Source organism: Artemia sp. Qi Xiang Cuo, chromosome 3, assembly GCF_049724085.1.
Source record: "Artemia sp. Qi Xiang Cuo chromosome 3, ASM4972408v1, whole genome shotgun sequence".
Lineage (NCBI taxonomy): Eukaryota > Metazoa > Arthropoda > Branchiopoda > Anostraca > Artemiidae > Artemia > Artemia sp. Qi Xiang Cuo.
The window spans coordinates 17,678,562-17,695,382 of record NC_142796.1 but is presented as its reverse complement, the minus strand read 5'-3'; the positions used below and the strand labels follow the sequence as shown (position 1 = coordinate 17,695,382).

The 16,821-nt window shown below is 32.0% G+C and overlaps 1 protein-coding gene across 1 annotated transcript in view; it reads left to right on the top strand.

The window, feature by feature from the left end:
- Nucleotides 1-2,219: 2,219 nt before the first annotated feature.
- dsx-c73A (doublesex cognate 73A) overlaps nucleotides 2,220-16,821 on the top strand; it is a 144,459-nt gene continuing 129,857 nt past the window's right edge. Inside the window, exon 1 of the mRNA XM_089086831.1 lies at nucleotides 2,220-2,394. Coding sequence (XP_088942957.1) covers nucleotides 2,233-2,394 — 162 coding nt within the window. The 5' untranslated portion in view covers nucleotides 2,220-2,232. The remainder of the gene's footprint in view (nucleotides 2,395-16,821) is intronic.

The following is a 16,821-nucleotide window of genomic DNA, read 5'->3' as shown; positions in this document are numbered from 1 at the left end:
TGTTTACACATAAGTTTCATAATGGGAATAAGGGGGCTTGTTTGACATTATATGTGTAATTGACTAGTATCTTTTAGGGAAAGGTCACTAGGTAAAAACGATCGAACTTTTTGCATAGGAGGAGGTATAAGTCCTGAATACAGGCCAAAAATATTTTTCCTTGATCAGTTCGAAACTTCAGTCACTATTACAGTTTGAAACTTCCAGTCAGTCGCTATTGGTCAAGAGGCACTTAATGTACAGAAAAATAATTCTGGGCGCGTCCTCTCCCCACCGTGGGGCTAAAAAGACCCCGAAAGCTTTTTCTTGATTGGTTCGAAGCTTGTATATGTCAGTCCTAAGGCTAAGAGGACAATGCTGAACGATGAATAGGAGTAATAGTTATACCCAAAACGGTACCCAACAAAGGACCAGACAGGACGAAAAAAATTTGCCCCGACCACTGCGAATCAAAAATGTTTTCGTAAAAACTTCGGGGAGAATTCATTTGATTAGAATTGAAACTTCTAGGGTCCTATTCTTAGGGTTGAAAAGGAGGGCAATCAACACTCTCTCGTGGCCTTTTCTGCTCCTCATTTTTGCCTGACTAACAAAACTGTGATAGTCATTTGGTTTAAAAACATTGAAAAATCTCGTAAGTACGGCCTCCAGGGTCGATATCAGTCCCGCCGCAGGGCAATGTCCCTCCTATTGTTCAAGGGTAGGTCATGGTAGAAAAGGTGGCAATTCTTTTTTTTTATCAGCTATGGGCTCTTGCAATATCGAAATTGAGTATCTGCAATATTTTGAGAATAGCTTGGGGTTTAATGTTGAAACTTAAGTTACTATTGGGAAAAGGAATGAAAGGACGGGGCAAGAGGTCTAAAATTTTTGTGTTGGGTGGAGGGGGAAGGGGGCAAATAATTTTATCTCTGAGCCGTTAGAACCGTTGTGCACCATAAGTTCCAATGGGACTTGTGATCCCTGCACAGTATGTAATACCCAACCACGCTTAGAAGTGCGTTCATGGAAACAGTATTTAACCTCCAGGATGTGATAATTTTTGCTCTTTTTTGTGTTAATGGCTTTTTAATTACATTCAAAAATGATTTTTTTTTCAAATTTGTCCCTAGGGAGTAGAGTCCCTTCGCTCCCACCAACATAATTAAGGTAAAACTGGTTAAAAATGAACACTTATTCTTAGAACTGCTTTACAAACATTGATGCCATTTATGTTCAGTGGCGGATCCAGGGGGCGAGGGGGGTGCCCCCCTAGCGTAGTCTAAAGTAGTGTAATTTACTGGATTAACTCAATTTTGCGTTAATTAAACTTGCTCCTAACGCAAGTTTATCGGACCAACCTATTTTACCCCCCCCCCTAAAATTACTTTTATCAGATCAATCTATTTTGCCTCGCCCCTAAAGGAAATCCTGGATCCGCCCCTGTGTATGTTGGGAGTATTTTAGAGGAGAAAGTCACTATAAAGCCATTTAGTCAATGACAAACTATATGAGCCAAATTTTTACGCCAGATACATGGCCAACCTAGGGTGTCAATCATGGGAAAACAGAGCGTAGGGGGTTGTTTGCCCTCGTAGCTTTTATGACCCCCCCCCTGGACTTTGAAAAGTTCCTTTTTGGGAGGTGTTTTAATAGAAAATACCTGTTTTATTATTCTCATTGGAAATTGAAAAAAAAACCTCACCCCCTTTCGAATAAAAAAAAAAAAATAGTCCCCTCCATCTCTCCATTTCAATAATTGACACCACTGCTCTAGATGCTGCATGTTTTTCTTTTAATTGCTAAGAACCTGAAGTCTGTAATTTAACTTTAAAAATGAATAAGTACGCTTATTTTTTTTAGCGACAACCTCACATGCCACAAAAAGAAGATGAAGATTTCCCCCGTATTTTTGTTTCGTTATTATTATAGTCTGCCTATTCTGCATGTTTATTTAATCCCCCTCCCCCCGCTCCCGAGACAAATCCCTTTGTACAAGCTTCGTTTCTTTCTTTTACTGTTTTATTAGATGGGATTCTTCCAGCATGGCACCAAATTTATTAAGCTAATTTTCTCTCTCACCTTTTATCACGAGTTTTGAATTAATTTCTTTTCAAATTAGACAAATGCCATTAATAATAGCTAATCACTCAGCCATGAGACTGATCTCGCGAAGCTGTAAGCAAAGCGCAACTGTTTCCTGTTAAAAAACTAATAAAGCTTCTCCTAAGTTTACATTTAGTTGCTTATCTGATGGCTTACACAATGGTGAAAAATATTAGTTTATTAGTTTTATTTTTGTTAGTAATGGGAAGGATTGAAGGAAGAAATAACCGTCAGCAATTAGTGGATGGATACCCGGAACCACAGGATATAGATGGAACGTCCGATTTGCTCCGGCAGTTAACACAAGTGGTAAATACGAATATTGGAAATAACGTTTTACCTTCAGCTGCTTCATTGACGCTGAGGAACAGATAAAGAATTAATTTCTCCGGGACATCGATAAAAATTTGGCTCCCCATCAGTAGTTTTGGTACTTTGTATTACCCCGAACATGCACAAGAATTTTAGTGCATTTGATCTGAGTAAAACCGGTTTGTCTGCCTGCAATCAGTTATAATTAGCTTAGTCTCACTAAGAAAAAATACGATGCAAATATATTTTGATTAAATGTTTAATATATAGAGATGGTCAGGTTAAATATTTAATATAATATTTATAATAATTTAATACAAGTTCTGGGTGGCCTGCTTTCCATAATTCTTTGTTGTAGCTTCCATAGTTTTGTTAATAAAGTGTTATATTTTCATCATATTTTGGTATATTTTTCATTAGGATTAACTTAACTTCGGTTCTTATGTATGTTCAGTATAATACACAAGTACCGTATTTTTACCCCTCAAATTATCCAATCTTCGACCTTCTGGGGGGAGATTGGATTTGACACAGACGACAAATAAGAGATTTGGAAATAACGTTTTATCTTGAGCTGTTTCATTGACGCTACTTTTTAAAAACAGCTTAAAATGGTTATTCGGATGAGAAAGCACGGTTGTTATTTTGAGTTAGATGCCATTAAATCTCTTTCTTGAAATTAATGTAAGCTGGCAATAATTAACTTTTTAAAACAAAATATTAATTAAAACAAACTAAATGTAGATGGAACGTTGGATTTGCTGCGGCAGTTAGCACAAACGGTAAATTTGAGATTTGGAAGTAACATTTTACCTTGAGCTGTTTCACTGATGCAGCTTTTAAATTTAAAACCCTAGGTTTGGGGCTTTTTTTTATCTTGGAAAAAGGTGATGAATGTGAATGAAACTCTTGGGAATGAATACAGAGCCTCAATAATCCCATAAGAAGACAGTTTCAAGTATTCACCTCCGCCCTTTCCCCTCCAAAGGGTACTGAGCCTTTACAATATTTGTGCTATAAAAGGGAAACCTTGAAAAATAGATTGACAGCTCAAATGAGGCACAAGGCAAGGGGTTTGAGCCTCATACCTTTGCACAATCCTAATTTGCAGAGTTCTAATGATTTTAAATTTAATTCTTAGATTTGGGGGAAAGGACCCTTGTTATCTCTTAAAATCCTGTTGAAATAACAGGAACTATTCCTATCTTTAACTTTTAACCAGAATTAAAGTAAACTGTTTTTTATTGTTTGTCAGAATATAGATAAGTATACACCTGTCATTTCTGCGATTTCTCAGCCCTAGAAAGAAGAAGAGGGTAGATATAGTAGCTTGACAACTGCTTCCAAAGGGATATTTTAGATCCTGGATTCATTGCTGAAAGTTTCATTCACCAAACTAAGCTACTTACTTTTCAAGACCACTTTCCAAAATAGCAAAAAGCCCGTCAACTAAAACTTTATCCTTTTAAAAAGTAACTTTAAATAGTTATTCGGATGAGAAAAAACTGCTGTAATTTGAGCTTATAGACATATAAAAGTATTTTTCTACATAGATATATCCAAACCATATTTAAAAGTATAAACTCTTTTCTTGAAATACGACGTTTTCTGCCAGAACTTTCTTTTTTTCTAATCCTTAATTTGAATTTCAGTTTCTCTTTAATTTTTATTCCAACCAAAACTCTAAATAATATAATCCATAGGCTGTAGGAGATCCATAATATATATGAAATATATATCCAAAAATTAAGTTCATTAGGGCTACCCGTCAAAAGTTATTAGAACGAGAAGATTTGAATAATTTCAGAGGAGGGAAAAGACACCCACAAAAAGGGAATTAAAAAAGGAAACACCCACAAAAAAGAAAAAGAAAACACCACAAAAAGGAAACACCCACAAAAAGATAATATAAAAAGGAAACACCCACCAAAAGGAAAAAAACGTCAAAAAAGGGAAAAAACACAAAAAGAGGAATGAAAAAGGAAACACCAACAAAAAGGAAAAAAACAGCACACAAAGGAAACACCCACTAAACGAAATTGAAAAAGGAAACACCCACAAAAAATATAAATAAAACACCACAAAAATGAAACACACACAAAAAGAGAATTGAAAAAGGACACACCCAACAAAAGTAAAAATAAAACTTCAAAAAAGGGAAAACCCACAAAAAGAGTATTGAAAAAAGAAACACCAACAAAAAGAAAAAAACACCACACAAAGAAAACACCCACTAAACTAAATTTAAAAAGGAAACACACACAAAAAAGAAAAAGAAAACACCACAAAAAGGAAACACCCACAAAAACAGAATTGAAAAAGGAAACACCCACCAAAAGGAAAAAGAAAACGTCAAAAAAGGGAAAACCCACAAAAAGAGGATTTAAAAAAGAAACACCAACAAAAGTAAAAAAACAGCACACAAAGGAAACACCCACTAAACGAAATTGAAAAAGGAAACACCCACAAAAAAATAAAAAGAAAACACCACAAAAAGGAAACACCCACAAAAAGAGAATGGAAAAAGGAAACACCCACCAAAATGAAAAAAAAAGTCAAAAAAGGTAAAACACACAAAAAGATTATTTAAAAATTAAAAACCAACAAAAAGGAAAAAAAACAGCAAAAACAGAAAACACCCACAAAACTAAATTTAAAAATGATACACCCACAAAAAAGAAAAAGAAAACACCACAAAAAGGACAAACCCACAAAAAGAGAATAGAAAAAGGAAACACCCACCAAAAGGAAAAAAAACGTCAAAAAAGGGAAAACCCACAAAAAGAGGATTGAAAAAGGAAACACCAACAAAAGGAAAAAAACAGCACACAAAGGAAACACCCACTAAACGAAATTGAAAAAGGATACACCCACAAAAAAGAAAAAGAAAACACCACAAAAAGTAAACACACACAAAAAGATAATAGAAAAAGTAAAAACCCAACAAAAGGAAAAAGAAAACGACAAAAAAGGGAAAACCCACAAAAAGAGGATTGAAAAAGGAAACACCAACAAAAAGAAAAAAACAGCACACAAAGGAAACACCCACTAAACGAAATTGAAAAAGGATACACCCACAAAAAATAAAAACAAAACCCCACAAAAACGACACACCCAAAAAAAGATAATAGAAAAAGTAAACACCCACAAACAGTAAAAACAACGGAAAAAAATTCAAAAAACAAAAAAAGAGTATTTAAAAATGAAAAACCAACAAAAAGGAAAAAAAACAGCAAACAAACGAAACACCCACTAAACGAAATTGAAAAAGGATTCACCCACAAAAAAGAAAAAGAAAACACCACAAAAATGAAACACCCACAAAAAGAGAATGGAAAAAGGAAACACCCACCAAAAGTAAAAAGAAAACGTCAAAAAAGGTAAAACACACAAAAAGAGTATTGAAAAAGGAAACACCAACAAAAAGGAAAAAAACAGCACACAAAGAAAACACCCACTAAACGAAATTGAAAAAGGAAACACCCACAAAAAAGAAAAAAGAAAACACCACAAAAAGGAAACACCCACAAAAAGAGAATAGAAAAAGGAAACACCCACCAAAAGGAAAAAGAAAACGTCAAAAAAGGGAAAACCCACAAAAAGAGGATTGAAAAAGAAACACCAACAAAAAGGAAAAAAACAGCACACAAAAGAATTTTTTGTGGACGCAGTTTTATCTGTTTGCTTTTTCCTCCTTTTTTTCCTTGGGATGAATGTTCCAAATACGTGGTCGTAGTGCGTAGAAAGAGAGCTCGTACATGGAGATTGTTGTTTCTCGAGCCCATTCAAGTAACAAAGAGATCAATAGCTTCAATGGAGGGGGGATCATTTGGTCCCCCTAAATTTTTGCTCCCTTCTCACCCCAATAGGTATTTGGAAAAATGAATCTTTTGGGTGTATTTTCGTCGAAAATACCCTTTTTGATATTTTCATTGCAAATATCGAAAAAACTGAAAATTTTGCCCTCTCCTTCTATAGAAATTGAAAAGTTAATTTTACCCCTTTCTCCCTAATTATTTTGTGTATTGACGTCACCGAAAGATATATCACTACAGCAAAGTGGTAATCTGTGCCATTTTGTTATATGAAACGAAAATTTGTGCCTGATTTCAGAGGGTATGACGCCACACGGTTATGTTTCCGTCCCTAAATATGTATGCAGTCGATGCCGGATAAAAAGTTATTCATACAAAATCATTTTAGAAATTCGTTTGACAGAATAAATTAAAAAAACCAAGTATATTAAAAGAATATGTTTCAAAATTTTAAGCCTTAATTTCTGTGAAAGCTCCTTCACAGGAATATTGTAGTGGGCGAGGAGGGTGATTTGAGGTGGGGTGAGGGGAGGTGGGTGAGGTGGACATACTTTGAATGTAATCTTTTATACATAGGTTTTGCTTTGGACATGAGGTGTCCGAAGAACACTTCAGTTGAAAAATACAAAAACTATGACCAAGTTGTTTTTGACCAAATTTCAATATAAGATGCTTGTTTTGACCAAATTGACTTGTTTTTGACATTCTAGACCATCTGTCGAGACAAATATTTAATGTTTGCACTCTTCAGAGGTAAAAATTACTCTCAAGGCATTATTACACAAAAATGTGAAAGCAAAAATGGGGGGGGGGTAACCCCTTCTATATATAAAATAGCTTTGGGTTTGATACGAAATATGAGCATGAATTAAATAAAAAAAAGTGTTCCCAAAAGAAAGTAAATAACAACTTTAACACTTAAAATGACCAAAAAATATCCTAAATTCAGAGTGGCTACAGTCCCCTTATCTCCTTTACCTTTTGCACAAAGGTTGGACGAGTACTTTCCTGAAATAACCTTAGAATGCAACAAATGTAGGCTAAGAAGCTGGTTACTGCAAAGTGTGCTATCAGCCGAACGTCTTCCAATACATTAGGACTAACAAATTCTATTGTTTAAAGAAAATACAATTAAACGAAACCTTGGTCACCTTTCCTTATATATAGCATGATTTGTGTTAGTATTTTATTTTTACGTATCTCTTTGCTTCTATTTAAAAAACTTGTTTTACCATTTAATAATGTACATGCCACGTATATGTCAATTTTGGAGGAATGGTATTTGTAGTTTCTTAAACAACCACCAAGTATTCATTGACAGGACATCTTTAGAAGAAATAACTATATTTTGAAAATCTAAAAAAAAATTAATGTTATGTCAAATTGATGAAACCGTCAATTTTTTTATTTTATGCTTTATTGACGCATTACCGAAAAATTTCACATATTTATTATTTCAAGGAAGAGTTTTTTCTGGCTTATTAAAAACAAAAACCGTTTCATTTTTTTTTCCTTCTAATAAATTTAAATTTTCAAACGCACGGGGTATGACCACAAAGACGATATTAAATATATCCGGTCACAGCAAGTAAGAGTGCCACATGGCGTTCGTAGTATTTTTTCAGAGCACGTATATCACAGGCTTCAATTGAGGGGGGTATGAATCCCTCCTAGATTTTCCTCCCCCTAGAGTTGGAAAAATAAATTCTGGAGTGTTATTTTGATTGAAAAATGTATTTTTTCGTATTTTGTTTGAAAAAAATGAAAAAATGACAAATTTGATATCCTAGATTTTCGAAAATATGTTCTACCCTTTCCTAAGTATTCGTGAATTGACGCCACTGACATAAACGCACTTCCTATTCGTCCTAAAACTTTTAAACAAACAAAATTACTTAAGTTTTATTTCATTTATGATTTATTAAAAGTAATAGGTTTTTCTTTTTCATCAATAACAGAAATAGTTCAAATTTCTATTCCTTCTAAGAAGTTGACATTTTTTAAACCAAAAATTATGGACACGGAGACTGCTGAATACACTCAGCTGTAGCAAGGAAAAGAAGGCTGCGTAACGTTTTTTGAATTTTCTGCCGAAAGACGAGAGCACGTAAGGGCGTTTTCAACCCCTGAAAAAAAAATTACAGACCCCCTCCCAAAAAACTCACTTACAAAAGCTTAGACTAGTTTATCCTTTAGATTAGATTTATGGAAGAACTATACAAGCGATAATTCTGGAAACAAATCAAAAACTTAAACAAGGGTGAAAGTTTAATTTCTTCTAAGATTTTTTTTTAAGACGACCAGAAATTGAATATTTGAGACCCCCTTTTATATTTACTGATGATAATTGGGTTGAAATTTCACTCATATACCATACGAATTAGCTTATCCCTTTTAGTTTACTAATACCATCATGCCCACAAGAGACTAATTATGTACCAAGATGAATTAACGTTGGAAAAAATGTTATAGTATAGACCTCATTATATAAGCTAAGGTGTTTTTGGCTTTTTAATAAACGTCTGGCTTCCCAAAAAATGACGTTTAGACTTAGTGTACTAAGGGCAGTAAAAACAGAAATATGATTACTTCAATTGGCTAAGTTCAAACTTACACAGTTTCTTATAAAAAATTGAAAAATGTGCAATTCACTATTTAGTGAAACATGCCTCCATATGCAATTGAGCGGTTTCTGTTAGTAGTGGGTGCCAAATTTAAAAATGAAAATTAAGTGAAAAATCAGCAAAAAAAAAAAAAAAATGGAATCAGGCAGTTTAAGAAGATATAATTGAAGTAACAAACTGTTGCCGTTTGAATTTTTACGGATAAAAAACCTTGTCTAATTTGACTAAATAGTTTCACTTATTTGTTTTCACGGTTCTATATGACAACACTGACGAAATTTGGAATTGCCCTAAAAACTTCACAATTTAAAAAAAAGAAAATTTTGGAAAATCACAATTTGCAGGTATGAATCGACCTAAGATTGATCCAAAATTAAACAAAAACTTTTTTTATATCCTTGGTACTTTAACTCGGTGAATTTTTAAACTTTATATGAAGGTTTTTCGGTCATTGCGTATTAGAACAATTACTTAATCTAACCACTATGAGAAATAGTATATTTCGTATATTTCTTGAAAAATTCCTTCCGGATATTTTCTTTTTTGTTCATCAGTTGGGTTGTCTAGGGATTATTGCATGAAATAGATGGTCAAAAAAAGTCAGGGGAGGGCTCAAGTTTTTAGCACTAGTGACTTTTTAAGCAAGCATTTTACCCAGCCAGACCTTACTAGAGCTACGAAGAGCAACGTACGCAATGGAAAATCATATAGAAATGGAGAATCTACTTTTGAAAAATATTGTAACTCAAAAATTGTCGTCTTTTCTATTGGCTGAACATTTAATGCAAAAGAACCAATCCAATTTTTTGTTCTTTTACTGGCTCAAAATCTTACATAGTAAAAAGGGGTAAAAAAGGAAAAAGGGTATTTGGCTTCCGTTTTTGACATATATTTAAGGAATAATATGACTAGCTTGCGAAATTATTTCAAAAAAATAATCCAGTAGTGTCAAAGCAAACTTTTTAACATGGAAAGTACAAAACACATGAATTTGTTCAACACATGAACACATGAAAAATCCATATAATGGAAAAATAGAAGAGTGAATCATGTTTCAGTACATATTTTTTAGTACACAGGTGTCTTTATTTGTGGCTTTCATTATGCAGGCATTTATGAGTCTCTTATTAATACGGGTGTGCCTTATTAATAAAAAAAAAAACAAAAAAAAACAAACAAGTTTTTCAGCTGAAAATAAGGAGCAACATCAAAGCTTAAAACGAGCAGAAATTGTTACATATATGAGGAAGGTTGCCCTCTTCTCAATGCCTCCCTCTTGACGCTAAAGTTTTTTTTTGTGTTTTTCAAAAAGCTTCTTATTGTTCTAATTAAACAGCCCTTGTATTTCAGGAGTCATTGTTAAAGAATTGGGCCAAAAAGCCAACTTTAGCGTAAAGAGCAATAAAGATTAATTCTTGGCACCAAAATCAAACTTTTGCTTTTTAAAAATAGTTTGTATTTCTCTGACTTTGAGTCTCAATATTTATTAGAACTACAATAGATATAATTAAAGAAGATTGATAAGAGTAGACACATAATATTTTGCATTTATCTGGTGTATTAATAACTTTTATTATCAAATTGTAAATTGTATAATATTAATTGTAATGTGAATATAAATTGTAATTTATCAGTAAATTGCCCTATCAATAAAAGGATTTGAGGCAAATTTCTTGGTGTATTTATAATCAGGATGACAAAAATTGTTTATTTTTTATTTTAAGGGTTCTATCGGGAGCCAAGACTTTGTTTTTTAGCAAGAATTTAATTTCACTCCCTAATCGTATTCAGGACAATAATTGTAGCCTACTTATTCAATAGGAACATGCATTTAATTTTGCTTAAATGAATTAATAAATTCCATTAATAAATTAAATTATTATTAATAAACTAATTTATTTGTTAATAGAATTAATAATACTCCAAAAAAAATAAAAAAAAATTAAGAGACAAGAGCTCGAGGAGATTGGAAAAAAACCCAGACTGAACTCAAATAGAATCACTCTTGATGATCTAATGCTCTAATAAATAAAGAAGGCTAAAAAGTGGGAAAACAGAGACAAAGAATAACATGAGAAAGTTCGAAGGAAGCAAAAAAAATATATATAACAATAAAACAAAGACGAAGCGCTGAATATCGGGAAGATTGGATAATACCCAGCTGAGTTATGATTATAGTTTTGCCTCTGTGGCTTTTGTGCAAAAACAATTAAGCAAATAAAAAAATAATTGAATAATATAACTAAATAAAATAATATAATTAATTAAATAATGTAATATATTTAATAATATAATAAAATAAAATAATGTGTTTAAATAAAATAATATGATAATAAGCAAATAATTAAATAATAAAAAAACAATACAAAGAAAAATATTATTTTTCTTGTTTTTAACTTACTGATTGTTAACTTAATTAAAAACTAATGACACATATGAATTTAGGACAAGAAATTGATATAAAATCATCTTCAAAAACCTTGGCACAAAACCACTGTTGGTCTGTGTGATAAGAATAATTGTTCAAATACCTTACCAAGGTTGTGAGGCCCTGAACAAGAACTTTGTTAATTTTAAATTAGAATTTATCTGCTGTAAAAAAATGATAAGTACATTTTTAAGCTACGTTTGGCAGGGGAAAAGGCGTGCTATTTTTTCAATATCCTGCTAGTGAATAAGGTGTCAATTTTCATATCCAAAATGTTGAAAGTGTCTACACAAGTAAGCACAAGTCAGGGGCGGATCTAGGATTTTTTCTTTAGGGGGGGGGGGCTCAAAATAGGTTGATCCGATAAACTTGCGATAGGAGCAAGTTTAATTAACACAAACTTGCGATAATTAAGTAGATTCGCCCCTCTCGCTCCCCTACATCTGAGTTGAACTTTCCAAAACATATGAAATTTGTGTCTGGCACCAATATGCTACCTTTATAACTGAGCAACATTTGTGTATTTATGTATGCATTTTTTGTAAAATGTATATGTTTTGCATTTTGTATTATGCATTTTGTTTTGCATTTTGTATGTATCATTTTGTACTATGTAAACAAATTTCATAAGCTTATGAAATTTGTGTCTGGCACCAATATACTACCTTTATAACTGAGCAACATTTGTGTATTTATGTATGCATTTATTTCTTCACGAAAACGGCTCCATATTTTTTCGGGAAAATTGGCATCCTAAGATATTCTGGCCTGAAAAAAACGATTTAGATAGGTCAGAAGTGTAAGAAAATTCGTTAAAAGCCTTAATTTCTGAAAAAAAAAATTATCTGAGTGACGTCATTTTAATATACATTAAATAAAAAAAACAAGTTTTTTAAACTGAAAGTAAGGAGCGACATTAAAACTTAAAACGAACAGAAATTAGTCCGTATATGAAGGGGGCTGTCCCCTCCTCAACGCCTCGCTCTTTACGCTAAAGTTTTTTTATTGTTTAGAAAAATAGAGTTGTGAGAAAGTCAAACATTAGCGTAAAGAGCGAGGCGTTGAGGAGGGGACAGCCCCCTTCATATACGGACTAATTTCTGTTCGTTTTAAGTTTTAATGTCGCTCCTTACTTTCAGTTTAAAAAACTTGTTTTTTTTATTTAATTTTTGAACGTTTTTGAATTAATGCAGGTTTTGATTTTGGCTCACCGTACATGAATAATTAAAACAAATTTTGCATATTATATTTGGTTAAATGGCTTTCTCGAAACTTGTTTAATTTTATTTACGAACGTTTTTATTAGTAATAAATATACGTAACTTAGAATTAACTTACGTAACGAACTTCTATATTCATAAAATTTTAACACGTATATTAGGGGGTTCGCCCCCTAGTCAATACCCTGCTCTTTAAACTATAGTTCGAATTTTTTTTCCAGTTCTTTAAAAATGACCTCTTAATCACAATCAGTTGATCAGTTGAAAAACTTGTTTTTTTTTATTTAATTCCTGATCTTTTTCTTTAATAATGCTGGGAAATCCGGCGCCCCCTTCATAGCAATGTCCCTTCCCCCATGAAAACTTCCTTCATGGAAAGATCCTTCCATATAGCCCCCGACCCTCTCCTTCCCCCACCTACCAGAAAAAATCTCCTCTGAAAAAGTCTGTATACTTCCCAATAACCAATACTATATGTTAACATTGAGTAAAGTTCATAACTTTCAGCCCTCCCCCTGGGGACTTTGGGGGATCAAGTCATTCTAAAGGACATTTATATCATATTTTCGACAATTTTGAACAAAATGGCTATCTTAAAATTTTGATCGGGTGACTTTGGGAAAAAAATGAGCGTGGGAGGGGGCCTAGTTGCCCTCCATTTTTTTTTGGTCAATTAAAAAGGGCACTATAACTTTTAATTTCAATTCCAATGAGCCCTCTCACGATGTTATAGTACCACTGGGTCAATACTATCACCCCTGGGGAAAAAAAAAAAAAAAAAAAAAAAAAAAATAAAAAAGCAACCGGTATCTTTATTCGTGAAAAAAATTTAAAATTACCAATTTTTTTATATAGGAGCTTTAAACCTCAACAGTAGGGTTCTCTTATACGCTGAATATTATGGTGTGATTTTCATTAAGGTTCTATAACTTTTAGGGGGTCTTTCCCCCTTTTTTTCGAAAATCAGCCAAATTTTCTCAGGCACGTAACTTTTGATGGGTAAGCTTAAACTTAATGAAACTTATATATTTGAAATCAGAATTAAAATCTGATTCTTTTGATCTATCTATTGGTATCAAAATCCCGTTTTTTAGAGTTTCAGTTACCATTGAGCCGGGTCGCTCCTTACTTACAGTTCGTTACCACGAACTGTCTGATTAGTATGCAATGAAGTTGTCACACATGTCACACTTATGCGGAAAAATTGAAGATTTTCATGCATGGAAAATTTTACATTAAATTGCTTAAAGAGCAAAAAACTGGTAATTGCAAAAATATTTGTATATATTTTGACAAGTGGTTACGACAATTCAAAAGCCTTAAAAAAGAAACCCTAACGTTTGAAGCTTAGTAGAAGCCGTTGATAGAAATCGGACTTAATTCAATAATCAAATATCTTTGAAAAGATACAGTATGAAAAGACATTAAATTGTGTAAAGAGCAAAAAATGGTAATTGCAAAAATATTTTTATATATTTTTACAAGGGATTACAACAATTCAAAAACCTTAAAAAAAACAAAAGTTTGAAGCTTAGTAGAACTCGCTGTTAGAAATCAGACTTGCTTGAATAATCAAATATCTTTGAAAAGACAACTGTATGAAAAGACATTAAATTGCTTAAAGAGCAAAAAACTTATATATATTTTAACAAGTGATTACAACAATTCAAAAACCTTAAGGCCAGAATATTCCAGTATGCCAATTTTCCCGAAAAAAAAATATGGAGCTGTTTTCGAGAAAAAATAAATACATATATAAATACATGCATAAATACACAATTCTTGTTTATATATATATATATATATATATATATATATATATATATATATATATATATATATATATATATATATATATATATATATATATATATATATATATATATATATATATATATATATATATATATATATATATATATATATATATATATATATATATATATATATATATATATATATATATATATATATATATATATATATATATATATATATATAAATATATATATATATATATATATATATATATATATATATATATATATATATATATATATATATATATATAAAAAAAAAAAAAAAAAAAAAATATATATATATAATCAAAACACCCCAAAAAGAACTACCAGGTATATACTTACGTGTAGACTGAAAAAGTTTCCAAGCAAGTTTCGTAAATTTTAAATAGACATCCCAGAGCCCATAAACAGATATGAGGTCTCTATTTCTATACCATAGAGGCAGATATAGTGAAAAACTGGAAAAACACAAAAAATGTCATAAAACGAAGTGACGTCTAAAACCAAGCATAGTTTAGCAAGAGATTTTGTATAGTATCTACATCGATTTACTACAATCTCGGAATAGCTTAATTAAATTTTCTTCTTGCAATCAGCGACGGCAAGAGCCCGGAAAGATTTTAAGGGTTTTACAAATATTAGTTCCCAGAAATGTGTCAATAACGTTACCTAGTATTATTGTCTAGGGCGGCAAGTTTGATTTGAGAACTAGTATTATTTTTTTAAGGAGACACAAGCCAAACTTTCAAGAACCATGGGGAACCTTTACAATGAAGAAACTAACAGCCTTAATTGGGGCATTGTTGAATAGTAAAACTTATTGTGTTGAAACATGTAGTGCTGATAACTGAATATGAAATAGTTGTATTTACTTCTTAAAGCCAATTGTATTTTTTCGTTACGCGAGACCACGAAATTACTTTCAATTTGTGGTTCATTCTCTTAATTTCTATCTATGTCAAGCGTATCACTGAAATCAATAGAGTATAAACCAGATTTGGTTCATTTAAATCTGTTAGACTAGCCACCTTTCAACTAAACAACATAAGATTTGGTTCTATTAAATCTGTTAGACAAGCCACCTTTCAACTAAACAACAAAACTGTTTAAAATTGGTCGAAACATTCAAATAAATTTGCCAAATTATAAAATGTAAAACAAGGAAGAATGGGGGAGGGGCAAACAAGGAGCATAACTTCACACTGAAATAGGTTATGTTCTGGACTGAATACGAGGAAATTATACGCTATGTTTAACTGTTGGTTATTTAATACTTATAAAAGTATCTTTGGTCGTTTAGTCAATACTAGGTCATGTTGAGTAGAGTCAATACTAGGCTACAGTGATGACAATGGTCAAGTAGGGTTCTGAAACGTGGGTACTCTGAAAGATGGAAGAGGATTTGTTGGGATGCTTTCCAGAGAAATTTTCTATGGATTGTTTATAGGAAATTTTTCTAATTTTTCAAGCAATTTTGGATCATTTTATAAGAAAAGGTGTAACTAATATCATATTTATGGCTCGACGAATAAATAGATCTGAAACTATTGGTTCCACTGATTTCAGTTTCCTATTGTTTCAATGCAGGTTACAATTTTTGGCTTGTGGCATAGCCACACGTTTACGATGGAACGCAAACCCTGACCAGAATGATTTAGGTTGGCGACTGAATCTAAATTATATTATATCCTGCAATACTTTGCTTAAACATTAACGTTGATCACTTCAGCAACTAACTGACAAGGGCGAGTTATTTCTTTGGTTCGATAATCCAATTATGAAACGAAAGTCGTCCTACTTTTTTCCGCAGTTTTCAGCGAAAGGTTTAAAAGGATGACGAGGAGTTTCATTAAAACGACCAAGAATAAAAAAATTAACATCAAGAAAATTTTATAGTATCCTACGAACATGTATATTTAAAATAAAATAAAGATATGACAATAGGTAAAATTTTTTAATTATATCAAAGAATTCTAAAAAAATATATATAGAAACATATTTAAATGTCCAAATATTTGGCTTCGCACCCGGATACTCGGCAGGGTTGCCACCGTCAGTAGGATTTTACTAGATCTAGTTAAAAAAAAATCTAGCAAATTTAAGGATCTAGTAAATTTCCCGAAATCAAGTAAAAACTAGTAAAAAGTCATGATTTATAGTAAAAAAAGCTTTTTTTTTATTTTCCATGAATTCAGGGAACAAAATTATCTTAAACATATGACAATTTACAATTTTTGCTTGTCTGTTTTATAATTTACCATTTTGCTTGTCTGTCTCAGAGACAGACAAGCAGTCACCTATTTTCATAAACAGACACTTCACTTCCGGCGTCTAAAGGTCGACAAAATCAGCTTTCTGTGTATCAAATCTTACCAACTAAAAATGAAAAAGAGAAAAAAGGAAAAAAGATTGTGAAAATCGTATTGATTATCCTCCTATAGCAAAAATCGATGCTTGATGGCGCAAAATTTTTTTTTGAGCATTTAGTAAAAACAGATGCAATCTAGTAAATTTTTCCTCTCCGATTTAGTAAAT